Here is a 13,658-nt window from a genome sequence, read left to right as displayed (position 1 = left end):
TCTGGGCTACTTGATCAGTATTTATAATGCACTCATTCACCAGGGTTGCTGCATTCCACTTCCAGAAATTTACTGTATCACCTTTGCTGTTTCAGTCAACACTACCATTATGTTTATTTTCATAAACACTGCTAATGGGGCAGCCACACTTTGACCTCTATGATTAGATGGGGCTCCTTGAGAAAGCAGTTTCCTTTGGCTGAGGACACCTTTATCTGAATGCAGCCTTCTTCCCACCCCTCCAGAGCTGAGTCTGCAGAGTGCCTTGTTTCAGTTTATCAACTGTTTTTTAGATCAGGACTATAATCTTGAAAGATTGCTGCAGCAGGTGAAAGGGACGGAATAAGGATCAGTCCCGCTGTGATGTGCCACAGAACCCAAGAACCAAAGCTGAAGCCTGTATTTAGCTTGGGTAGGACTTATGCACCACTGCTGTCCTCTCTGCCTCTGGAGAGGCCCAGGTTGAAGCAAGACTCAGGACGCTGATGGTAATGCACTGTTCCTCAGGCATTTCAGTCCCAAGAAGAAACCTTTAGTTCTGTTCTGATGTTCTTTGGAGAAAGGAGTATCTGTCATTGCAGCTAAGTAAGTGGGGAAAGTTCCCTCTATCTTTTTCTCTGAAAAGAAAATGGTTGGGAATGGAGAATTGAGGGAGCTGTTACTATACTTGAAGAGACAAAGCAAGCAGCAAGAGCCTGGCAGCTCAGAGCAGCGACATTTCTTTTTCTGCTTTTACAAGCATTTTAGCTTGTTTTTTTGATCCTCCCCCTCCCTTCCTCCTCACTGCGATATGAGGCTTGCCAAACAGAAAGGGAGAGCCTGAAACTGCTTGCCTTGAGGCCTGGGAGTGGAGGAAACAGCAGTTTATATTGCCATATTGGAAGGAGGCCGAAGGGCACAGAGGGGCAAAGGGCAGATACGTGACCGGGGGTGGAGCGGCACAAGGGAGCAATGCAGGCTGCAAGAGAGTTGAGGAGGAACACTGGGTTAATCAGCCCTGGGAGAATGTATGTAAAAAAGTCAAGAATATGTTACAACAGATTCAGTGTAAGTTCATTTAGGCAGTTCTGCTTGAAGTCCTCACACTGAAGTTTGCCCTCTGAAAGTATATCTTTCAGCAGTTGCAATTAAAGCCACACATATGTACATATACAGAACTCAGTTCCTTCTGTGACATTAAACAGTTCCTTATGTCCAATAAAACTCTCCACACCCCGTCACTCTTCAGATATGGTATATGGAGAGCTGAATCAATTTTTGAACCTTGAGCCCCGTCTTGTCCACATCAGCAGTTTCCTTAAAATGACCTATCAGTGATCTGATAAACATTTTAAACTGTTAAGATTTTAACCTTTTTTTCTGTGTGCCACTGCTGAAACAGCAAATGTTTCTATGTCTGTAATTACGAAAAGTTAAATGGTGTTATAGTAAAAGCTATACTATACTAGTTGTCAGCACAGCTAGATGTTTGAAATTTGACAGTGTTCTACATGACATCATCACATATGACAGGAAATTTGAAAAAGTTTTAGAAAAGGTATGAATGAGTCTGGCAAATTCATCTTACTGGAATGCTGTTACAGAAAATTACCCACTAGTGTCATAAGGCTCTGCTCAGTTATGCTTCCTTTATTCTTACTCTTCAGTTCTCAGTTGTGCAAACAACCTACTGCTGTTCTGTCATCACAAAACGGGGCTTTTTTGGATCTCATATCTGCTGTTTCTTTATAGGAAATGCCCAGACCACGACTACGCTAGGAGATTTTGAGTGTTGGTCAGTGTTCTGGTACCCGCTGTGGAAGTTTTTCAGCTTTCTATATGCAGAGATACTGCCTTGAACTCTTCCAGTGGAAATTTATATTCTCTTTTTGTCTTCCTCATGTTCTTCCCCTGTGGCTTCCAATGACTGAAGGCCTTCACCGGTCATGTTTCCCCTCTTTGAAGTCTGCAGAGCTGCCTGTATGAGCAAGTGGGGCCATGCAACAGCGTTTTACCCTGCTGTCAAGGAGCAAACGTCAATCCGCGGGGGGTGCCGCAAACCCCGGCGGCCGGAGCGGGCCGTGCCTGCAGCCGAGCGTGAGCCGGAGCCCAAGGCAGCCGCCGGGGCTAGTGCGCGGCCCCGCGGGCACGGCGGCGGGGCTGGGCCGCTGCCCGAGGCGCTGCCCCTCCGGGCCGGGCCCGGCCCTTCCCAGCGGCGGGGGGTCACAGGCCGCCCACCGCCCCGCACGGCGCCGGGGCTGGAAATCCCCGCCCTGGACCACGCCGGGCCGGGTCGGGCCGCGGGGAAGCACGTTGCCCCGGCGGGTTTCCCCGGCTGCCAGGAAAGTACCTAACGTCCCGGCTGACGCCGGCGGGGCCGCGGCCTTCCTTCCCCCGCAGCGCAGCCACCCGAACAAGCGGCAGGGCGGCGAGGCCGAACGGAGAAGCCGCCCGGCCGGAGCCCCCGGCGCCGAGGGGCGCGGACAGCCCAGGGGCGCGCTCCTCCCGCCGGCGGCCGCCACACGACGGCGCTCGTCACGGACGCGGCGGGCAGGGAGAGACGGGCTGGGGGAGGCACCGCCAGCCCCGTCAGGCAGCGCATGCGCCCGGCGGCCGCCGGGGCTTTCCCGGCTCGGCGCCTCCACTCGGAGTTTCCTGGGCAGGGGCGGTGCCGGCCGGGGGCGCCGCTCCCCCCCCGCGCCCTCGCCACACACCGTTTGTATATAGGCTGGGGCGCGGAGCCGGCCCGCCCGCTGCCGGGGTGCGACCCCAGTCCGTGAGTATGGGGGTGCGCGCCGGGCTGTGGCCTGGTGCTGCGTCGCGACCGCGTCGGGCCTCTGCGCCCGGCTGAGGGGGCGGCGGGCGGGGGCGCGGGCACGTCGTGTCGTGTCGTGTCGCGTCGCGTCGGGGCGGCTGCGCCTGTCACCGGCTTTGCGGCGCTGGCCGGCGGCCGCTGGGCTCGGCCGGCGGCGGGGGGAGGGCTGGGGCGGGCTGAGGGGCCTGCTCCGCCCCAGGCCGGGGTCTCAGGGGTAGCCCTGCCGGGTGGCCGCTGGGGGCTCCCAGCCGGTCGCGGCGGGGGCGTGAGGCGGAGGGGCGGCGGGCCAGGCTCCGCCATGCCGGGGAGGGTGGCGGGGGCGGCGGAGCACGAACCCCGCCGGGTGGGTTTCGGTGCTCAAGATGTGTAAACTTAGTGAGGGGTGCTCGGAAGGCAGACTTGCTTTGCCTCGTTTGTAACGTAAGAGTGGAGGAATATTAAATTGAGTTTTGAGGTTGCTGTACTTCAGACGTTGCAGCTCTGTGCTTAAGTAACCCCTGAGCGTTGCTGCAAGGTAACAGAAGAAAAAAACAAACCACCAGAGCAGTTGGGTGTCTTTGGAAGTCGAGGGTACGTGGGGCTGAGGTGGAGGATAACGTTAGGAGAAGAGTGTTCAGCAGAAAATGACCTCAGGATTTTGGGTTTAAGTGATCATAAATGTTGTAGGGTTACTAAGGTCTAGTTTGTTCTGGTATTTCTGGCATTTACTGTGAGGTGTCAGACTTACTGCAGTACGGAAACTGGCTTAACTTGGGCTAGCATTGTGTGTGGTGTTCGCTTAGTCCCACCGTCTGAGTTAGAGGAGTGCATTGGGGTAAGGTATTTGTAACTTGTGTCCTCAGTGATTAAGAAACTACTAGTAGTAGTGGCATGACCATATTAAGAACGAACCTGCTAAGAGCTGTTGAGTTGTGTAGGAAATGCTCTGCTGGTTTCCAGTAGGTGATTTTTCGACGGCTGTGTCATCATGACAAGTATATGTGGTTCTTTTTTAGGACCTGACTGCTATATATGAATAAATGTAAAGTTACATATTTGAAAGTTTTTAACTTTTTGCTGTTATGTGAATTCGTTTGAATTTCAGTTGTGCTGATGCCCTATGTTTCAAGTATCATTGGATTTACCTAAATAAGAAATTGCAGTACTCTTAAATTAAGTCAATGTAAGAAAACTGGATCTTCATTGTTTGAGAATCTGAAAGCTTAAACTGATTTAAATGGATGCAATTTCTTTATTACAAGATCTTGCCTTTAGTTTAGTTATTTAGTTGATCACAAGCTGTCAGATTCATCTATCAGCCAAAGAAGTTCTGCCTGTAGATTAAACAGTTTTGCATATGTATCAGTAACAAGGAAATGAAGTGTGTAAATCCCTTCAGTAGGACGTTATGTAAAAGTGACTCCCTTAAACCTCCTAGCTAACATTACAAAAGAGCTTACACTGAGATTTTAGTGTTTCAGTTTGTGTAGTTTCTGTTTGTATAGACATTACATGCACATCATTTTGTGTATTTTGAAACATTCCTCTCTTTCTTACAGGTTTTGTTCCACTCAAAAGAATTAAGTGATTGAAACTATAGATACTTACAATTTCTTCTTGTGAACAGTCAGTATCAATATGGAGGCGTAGGCACTTTAGAGGGACTTCAGTCTTAACTCTGGGAGGTAGTTCTGTGCACAAATAAAGAAACTAAGGCTTAAAATTTTTTTTTTTTTTTAATTTGAGGATTCTGTTTGCTTCTGTATGCCATAAAGATGGCACACAGGAAAAACTTAATTCAACAGTATAAAGTATTAGAATGTCCCGACACAAGGCAATTCATTTATGTTAAATTTGTTAACTCTATACTGGTAACCAAGGCACCAGGTTAAAACTGAAATTCCCTGTTAAGTCTGTGCTGACAATGTTATAGACAGAAAAGCCTGGGGCTATTCCAGGCTTGTTAATTAAGACAGCTCACCCTGTCAGTGGCAGTGTATAGGATTTATTTTTCTCATAGCTGTATAGTCAATATATGTGAAGTTGAATATAAATTAACTTTACAACAACAATATTTACATCAACTTCTTTATTCCAACAATATGCAGAAGGTGAGCTGAGTTTTTTGGACATCTAGTAGTAGCGAATACAGCAGATCAGTTCCGTAATGTCAGTTCAGAGGTGCTTTTTTTGGTATGCCTTTTGGAGCTGATAAACCGTTATTTTCAGCCTCTTAATGAGGTTTACAAACTAAAATCTTAACCTGAGTATAAGCTGCATATTTATCAGCTGTCTAGGGTGAAATAGTTCTTAAATTACTTAACATATGTTCTGGTTAGAAATGACTTTTTTTTTAGTTGCCCCATGTTTTAGTTTCTTTATTAACGAAGGATTTTGATAAACCTATTTGAGGTTTTTTTCCCCCTCTGGATCCCCCCTCAACTAGCCTGACAAATTAATACTGTGCCCCCAGATACACTGTACCAGGAAAGCATGTGATGCCTGTATGATTCAAGGGAAGGTCCTTTTTGCCATGCTTTCGTCAACTGTCAAAGTGGGATGAGGCAGCTTTTACACTGAAAGCAGCTGCGGAAACTGAAGTACATGAACTTCCCAAATATTTAAAGGCTGTTCAATCATGAAGCTAATTGTATTCACATATGCGTTCAAAGTTGCACACTGAAGTATTTAATTTTCAGGTTCTTGCTTTTGTACAGGCAGGGGTTATTCCAAATTGCCTTTAATGCACACAACTACCTCCCAGAGGAAGACTTGTCCCATTCTTCCAAAAATAGTCCATTATGAACATAATGGAAAATAGCCCTTTCTTGGCTAGCATCACGAAGCAGAGTGCTTTGTGCGGTGAACTGAAGTACGATCTATCCTGTGAACTCTACAGAATGTCAACGTTTTCTACTTTCCCTGTTAACGTGCCAGTGTCAGAACGGAGTCTTGCCCGGGCTGGGTTTTATTACACTGGTGTGCAAGATAAAGTTAAGTGCTTCAGTTGTGGCTTAACATTGGACAACTGGCAACCAGGAGATAATGCTATGGAAAAACATAAGCAGCTGTATCCTAGCTGCAGTTTTGTTCAAAACATGCTTTCAGTTAACAACCTTGGACTGTCTTCTCGTTCTGCCTTTTCACCTCTGGTCACAAGCAGTCTGTCACCATCTCTACATTCCATAACACTTTCTCCAAATTTAGAACAAGTTGGATATTTCAGTGGATCTTTTTCCAGTTTTCCTCAAGACCCAATAACTACGAGGGCAGTTGAAGACCTTTCATTCTTGAGACCTAAACTTCACAATCCTTCTATGAGTACAGAAGATGCTAGACTATGCACTTTTCACTCATGGCCACTGACTTTTCTCTCGCCCTCTGATCTGGCAAAGGCTGGACTGTATTACTTGGGGACAGCAGACAAAGTTGCCTGTTTCACCTGTGGTGGTCAGCTGAGTAACTGGGAACCAAAAGATAATGCAATGTCAGAGCATCGGAGACACTTTCCTGACTGCCCTTTTGTGGAAAACCTTACCCGAGACCAGCCAAGTTTCAATGTTTCAAACGTGAGCATGCAAACGCATGAAGCACGTGTTAAAACATTCATAAACTGGCCAGCTAGAATTCCAGTTCAGCCTGAACAGCTTGCAGATGCTGGCTTTTACTATGTAGGTAAGAAAAACTGATTGAATCTCTGGTTTTGTTCATATTGCTATGTCAGCATTTACTACTAAAATTGTGCAAATGTTTGCTAGATTATTTTGCCCTGTATTTTTTTTAAAGGCCGCAATGATGATGTCAAGTGTTTTTGCTGTGATGGTGGGTTAAGGTGCTGGGAATCTGGAGATGATCCATGGGTTGAGCATGCAAAGTGGTTTCCAAGGTAATCTGCAAAATCTTTTTTATAATTTGTTCACATCCTTAAATACTTCTAATTTTGGTAGCTAAGTACTGTACTTCTATTTAACTTTACCATATGATATACAAATTCATTCATTTGTATGTATTTCATGTACCTCTATTGAAAATCTCTGAAGTACTAAGGTGGCCTTGATTAAAATGCTTCTTCATTAAGCATGATATTTAATGCTTTCCGCTTCATAATTAAAAGCTGCGTGCATCCCGAAATCATGATTAGCAAGTGAGGCTACGTTGTTTATGAGCATATTTATCTAAGAGAAGCAGTTAGAAAGCAGACTGAGGAGAGAAAAGCTGCTGAGAAAGTAAAGGAACATTTGACTCCCTCAGTCTAGTTTTGTGCCCATGCTGAATGCTCTTGAACCAGTTTTAGAGTTCATGCAGTTTGTTTGTTAGATGTAGAAAGGCTTGTGAAGAAGCTTTCAGTGGCTGTGCACTGTGTCCCTCTTGGAAAAATGCCAGAAATAACTTTTTTTTCATGTCACCCTTAATTAAATGGGAATTGCATACCTAATTCCTATCTGTGCCTGTGGAAATCTCTGCCTACATTAATGACAGAAAGAGCTGCACTTTATTTCAGGAAAGCTAACAATAATTCTTCACATCACAGATGTCCAGGTAGTCTGTCATGGGCAATTTACCAGCTACTGTTGGACTACATGATGTACATAAGAGTCAAATGACATGTTTGTTTCCTTCTGTGGTGTCCCTGTCAGTAGATGTATTTTAGAGAGATAACTCTGAGTTACTGAAGCAGATCTGGCTTTGATCGTGGTGTTAAATTTTAACTTCTTTTGAATGATTTGAGGGGGAGATAAGAATGGTGAGATGGAAACGGTTTATCACTGCACTTGCAGTGATGCTAACGGTATCATTTCTCATGACTGCCATTTTGATTAGGGGTGATAGCAGAATGTAAAGCTGCTGCATTTATATACGTAAGCCTACTGACTGATGAACATCATGGAGACGCTTTATCAAAGTCATCAGACACAAGACTGCATTGAGCTTCCACTTATGAGAACTCTTTGCCTTCTGAGCAACATTTAAGTTACACTATGTTATAGTAAACTGTTTCATTCTTCTGTATCTTTTTCTTTGGCAAGTAGAAAGTATAATTTGGTACACTTCTGTCAATGTTTCAGGTGTGAGTATCTGCTTCGTGTAAAAGGAGGAGAGTTTGTAAGTCAAATTCAGGCCAGGTTTCCCCATCTTCTGGAACAGGTAAACTTTACTGTTGTGTAACTTTGATTTTCCCCTGTTGAAGAGCACTGTGTTCCCTTTGGGAATTTGGTCCATCCTTCTGCATATATTTCTACTAGGTTTCTAAGATGATAAATGCTCTTCACGAGCACAAAAATGAAACTGGTGCTGAACCATGGGGACTTGGATTAGTAGAGTTTAACCTGTACGGATTACTTGTGGAAAGTGTTGTGAGGCAGTGAGCTCCTTCCTGTCAGGAGAAGGAAATTCTCATTATGTAAGTTTCAGTGAGTAATGCAGATCAGTACGTGTTGTTTCAGAAATCAGTGATGAACAGCCTGAAATATTTCTATCCATAACTCTTACAGAAAGAGTAAGCCGAACTTCTCGTCATGGAATTGGTCATCACTAACTAATGACATAGCTGCACAAATTTGTAGACTTGTGTAACTGCATGTAAAATACTTCCCAGGTCCTGTTCAGATGGTTGATGAGGGAAGAATGTATTAGAAAGGTATGTTAGAGGAAAAGCAATACTTTGATACTAATGTAGTTCTGTTGTGTTCCACAGCTCTTGTCAACCTCTGATACGCCTGTAGATGAAAACATTGATCCCCCAAGTATGTATATAAAAGCATGTTTTTAAACTTCCTCAGCATTTTGCAATCTTAATGATTAGCTATTCAAAGCTAACCAGCTTAACAATTCTTAAATTTTCTTGGAAACAACAATACTATCTAACTATCTAACATTTTCTAACTAATGATAAAAGCTAGGTAGCTTTGATACTATATGGATAAACTTCAGGGAAGTACCTTTAAGAGATCTTGTCTTTCATTTTCATTATTTTCCTATTAGCAGTTCATTTTAAGGTTTTTGATTTGAATGCTTGGCATTTGCTGGATTTGTAGTTTTTAGTTTCATGGTTGAGTTAAACAAAACAAGTTGGTTTGATATTTGTTAGATTGACGCACAGTATTGAACTTGGTGGAACAGTTGCTAGAGGGTGGGGTGTCATGACTGTGCAGTTATGCAACTCCATTTTTAGGCACATAGCTAGGTAAATGCTCTGACTTGGAACAGCAGTGGTTAAGGAGAGGGTAGGATGAGCCGATAAAGTGAAGTCTTTTTGAGCTGGACTCTAGTTATGGTGGAAAAAAACTCCTCCAAGAGGGTGAGTGGCTTATGCTATCATAGTCACTGCTGGTTGAGGACAATGAGTCAGAATTCTGTGTCTGGTGTTTAGTAAGCTGAATGGAAAATACTGATTAAGAGCTGCAATAGAGCAATTGTTTGTACTATAAACCTGAATTTTGATTCTTCCTCCAAGACTTTTTTTCAAGGCTGAAGTTAGAAATGACTTAGTATAAAAAAAGCTGCTGAAACACAATGGTATTCTCTCTCTGTGGTGTCTCTGGATTATCCTACATTTTACTGAAAGCCTGACATGGGCTGGAGTTCCTCATGGATTCAGTACAATTGAATCTTAAGTAACTGTCCTCCATTTTTAAAACTAACTAATTAAAAAAAATCTATTAAACCATTGAAACCTTTTAATGCTAGGTATTCATGTGTATATGCATGTATGTGTAGGTCATGTTGGTGAGTCAGACTTCTGGGTTGTTATAGGTATTTTATTTGTTATATTACATACGTTGATTTTTACTCTTTGATTAGTTATTCATTTTGAACCTGGAGAGTGTCATTCAGAAGATGCAATCATGATGAACACGCCTGTGGTTAAAGCTGCCTTGGAGATGGGATTCCGTAGAAGGCTAATAAAGCAAACAGTGCAAAGTAAAATCTTGGCCACTGGAGAAAACTACAAGACTGTTAATGACCTTGTGTCTGATCTGCTCACTGCTGAAGATGAAAAGAGAGAAGAAGAGAAAGAGAAACAATTTGAAGAAGTGGCATCAGGTACGGAAAAGGCATGAATAAAAGTAAAAGCGGAAGTGGTTTGTATTACGTATGCATGAAGTGATTCAGTTTAATTGCTGTTATGATCAGCTTCTGTAAAAGCATTGTCAGGGCATCTGTATGGAACTAGCAGTCTGGGAAATGTTTTGTTCCCATTCAGGATGATGGTTCACACAGCTGCCTAGGGTTCAGAATCACCTGATTTTCTCCACAGGAACAAAGCCTTTTTTTTTTTTTTTTTTTAAAAAAGCGTGCCTTTTTATTGCTGTTAATAAAATAAGTAGAACCAAAATACTTTACTTGGCACACCCTACTAATTTTTTTCTTCAAATTTGCCCGTTCTTTAAGCTACTTGAAGCAATGAGCTACCATATCCACTTTCTAGAAGAGGCTATAATCTTCTGCAAATTTGGATTCTGTAAGGTGGCCAAAGGTCTTTTTTTCTGTGTCTGACTCAACCAGGTATATCAGATATTTAACAGTGTTTATTTGATATGTCTTTAACGTTTCCTTTTGTTTTAATACTATATAATTTTGGAAGCAAAAAAAAAATCCTACTATTTTTGAGTCTGTGAAGTTGTAATAAAATATCACAATTATAAATTGAATTAAGATTGCTTCTTGCAGTAGTGCACATTCTATCAAAAAAGCATGGATATATTCAACCATTAAATCTTAACTGAATTTTTTTTTTTTTGCTGTTGAGATTGTTTTTTTTAAATAACCTAACAGCCAGAGTCTGGTTGTGCTGTACTTCTGGTTTTCTTGCACATAATTCTGTTGGACACCTCTTAGAAAAACTTACTCTGTCTGCATCTCAGACTTTATTTTATCTGCCGCTGACTAAATTAACCCGTTGGTTGTCAGCGAGTTAGCATTGGTGTTGTGCAGAGGTGGTGGGTTTTTTTCTTTGCAGCTGTGCAGAGAATGTAAATTTTGCTAGTGTGAAGTTAGACAAGATCCCCCTCAGATAATTTAACCTAGAGATGGAAGCAGGAAGTTTTGTTGGTGGAAATGCTTCAGCTCAGAAGCTGCTTGTATGTGGTTTTCTTCAGTCTGTTCTTCATGTGAATACCATTAAAACTTACTGAGGTCTTTCTTAATGGTGTGTGGTAAGCGAACATTTCAAGTAGAGATTAAATAATGTATCAGTTATTGCTAAGCAGAAATGCAGCTTGGAGGAGTGTATTCTTAACAAATGTCTGATCCCCTTTGCATTCCAGATGATTTGTCCTTAATCCGAAAGAATCGTATGGCTTTATTCCAACGTTTAACATGTGTGCTTCCAATCCTTGGGAGTTTACTATCAGCTAAAGTGATAACGGAACTTGAGCATGATGTTATTAAGCAAAAGACTCAGACACCACTGCAAGCAAGGGAACTGATAGATACAGTTTTAGTGAAAGGAAATGAAGCAGCCAGCATATTCAAAAATTGTCTACGAGATTGTGACCCAGTGCTGTACAAAGATTTATTTGGTATGTCTGTCCTTTTTTTTTTTTTAATTATTATTATTTTTAAAGGATGTAAGCTTATAGAATTCTAACCAGTGCTGTCATAAGAACCTAAAGGAAAAAAAAAAAGGGGGGGAATACCATTTGAATATAGATTAGCCAAATGACTAGTTGTTTTGGTTTTTTTTTTCCCGTCTTATTTTAGTGGAGAAGAACATGAAGTATGTTCCCACAGAAGATGTTTCAGGTACCTTAAACTCTGCCTTCTTACTTCAAAGGACAAATAGCTGATAACATCATAAAAAAGAAAATTACTTTGGTTAAGAAATAAGTTTTATGCATTACCCTTTCCCCAACAGTGCTTTGGTGAGATGCATTTACTTGAAAAAGTTAAGTGCATGCATGGACTTGCTTGCAAGTCTGTCTGCTGTAAGCTGTGTCATTCCGTGCCTTACACATGCTGTTGTACCATGGGAGGTAGAGCTTTCTGGAGCTTGACAATTCAAGCACATGCTGGACTTGATCCTGGTACAAGCTCTCATTCAGGCATTTGGTAAAGATTGCACAATGAATAGTAGGTTAGCATATCACAGCAGGTATTGTAATCTCTGCTTTTCCAGAGTAGGTTATAGGTGTCTTGCGGTCTAGCTTGACCAACAGCTGGGTAGATAAAGAATTGTCAGACATGGGATTGAGTTTGCTCTGGTTCTTAGTCCTGTAATTTAATATGTTAATAGACTGCAGAAAAGTATACAAGCTTGAATATTGCTCGCTTCCACCAGCTGGGCTGTGTGCTCTGCACTTCTAATATCCAAGCCAGAAAAGTAGAGCATTTGCTAAAATGTAAACATTGGTTGGTCTTGAGCTACAGTTGGCTTCCAATCCCTAAGCTGTTTGTGTTGTCTCACAGAAGTGGAAACTACAGGCTAGTTCCTTGCATGCCATTTTCTGAGCTCTGGAAAATGTATCTATTTTCTCACTGCCATCTGGTTTTAGTGAATGCAGATAGGGAAATAAAGGGTGAAATAGAACATGACTGTATTTTAAATAGAATTATATTTGGTTGTCTTAAAAAGTTTTAAAATTTTTTTCAGGTTTACCTATGGAAGAGCAATTAAGAAGGCTGCAAGAGGAAAGAACATGTAAAGTTTGCATGGACAAAGAAGTTTCTATTGTTTTTATTCCATGTGGTCACTTAGTGGTATGCAAAGAATGTGCACCATCCCTTAGAAAATGCCCTATTTGCAGGGGGACAATAAAGGGTACAGTTCGTACTTTTCTTTCATGAAGAGGGGAACTTGCAAAATCTTTGTGCCTGTCATCCTCCAACTGCTGAAGCTTAAGGCAGCAGTGTCTTAAGAATGGAAAATTGTGGTCCAGAAGATGATTAATCAACTACCTAACAACATTGTGTAATAGTAAACTGTATAATTGTTATGAGTATACTAGCTTTTCCTTGCCAAAGACTATTTCTGTTTGTAAAACTAACTCAATACTAAGGTGAAGTTTTTGTAGCTTTCCTTTCTAAGGAAAGCAGTTTCACTAGTATGCCCTTGTGTCACTTTGAATAGAAAAACTTCCTGGTTGAATTCCTGAAATGAAGCTTGGCATAACTCTTCTCATGAGTTTCCTCCTTGAGGATGTGAGGAAATACATTGATTGCTGTTTATTAATAATTGATATTAATTAACTTCAGTTACTGTTTTAGTTCTGGCTTGGCTTTTTTGTGGACTTGAGGAGGAAAGAGGCAAACTTGCAGGGACAGCAGGACTTCTTGTTAAGTTTTGTTCATGTCTACATACTTGTGTACTATATATTAATAATAGTTTATATGAAGATTGAATTAAAATATTTCTACTTCTCCAGTGAGTGCTTGTTTATTCTCTTTCTGTTGTAGGCTGCAGTGACTAGAATGCTGTCTTTTCCTGACAAAAGTTTAGGATTGGTTGCCTGCCTGCAAAAGTACAATAAAACTTAATTCTGTGTCTATCATTCATTTTTGAACAGGGGCATGAGCTTCTGTGCTGCTTGAGGATTCCCTCTGGTAAAGTAGGGGTTTCAGATTTTTATCCTTGCTTAACAAAACCCCTCAAAAAACCCTAACAGCACCTGTTATTTCTTTCTGTCTTGATTTTTTCAAAGGACAGAAATCATGGTCAGGAATGGTCCTCATGACCTCAGTGATGAGGCAGAGGGTAGCAATTACAGCCTTGATGCTGGGGATTAAAATGTCAAACCTGCTTTTCTGTGTTTGGAAGTTTATGGTGATCTGCAATTAAACAGTAGGGTCTTCCAGCCCCCTCTGAAGTCTTGGGTCTTGGTTTGCAAGCTGTTAGTTTAGGGACTCCTGTTTTACTGGTTGACTCCTACAATTACCTTTTTCAGCT

The 13,658-nt window shown here is 42.1% G+C and overlaps 1 protein-coding gene across 1 annotated transcript; it reads left to right on the top strand.

Annotated features, from left to right (window-relative positions):
• Window positions 1–2,572: 2,572 nt before the first annotated feature.
• On the top strand, window positions 2,573–13,140 carry BIRC2 (baculoviral IAP repeat containing 2). Its single transcript, XM_040583612.1, has 9 exons — window positions 2,573–2,755; window positions 4,333–6,448; window positions 6,560–6,659; window positions 7,840–7,918; window positions 8,469–8,517; window positions 9,575–9,817; window positions 11,041–11,295; window positions 11,477–11,518; window positions 12,366–13,140. Exons 2-9 carry the CDS (start codon window positions 5,575–5,577, stop codon window positions 12,557–12,559), a joined length of 1,836 nt encoding a protein of 611 aa, XP_040439546.1. The 5' UTR covers window positions 2,573–2,755; window positions 4,333–5,574; the 3' UTR covers window positions 12,560–13,140.
• The last annotated feature ends 518 nt before the right edge of the window (window positions 13,141–13,658 follow it).

This window comes from Falco naumanni, chromosome 2 (genome assembly GCF_017639655.2).
Source record: "Falco naumanni isolate bFalNau1 chromosome 2, bFalNau1.pat, whole genome shotgun sequence".
NCBI classification, from domain to species: domain Eukaryota; kingdom Metazoa; phylum Chordata; class Aves; order Falconiformes; family Falconidae; genus Falco; species Falco naumanni.
This window is presented reverse-complemented; position numbering and strand designations above follow the sequence as displayed.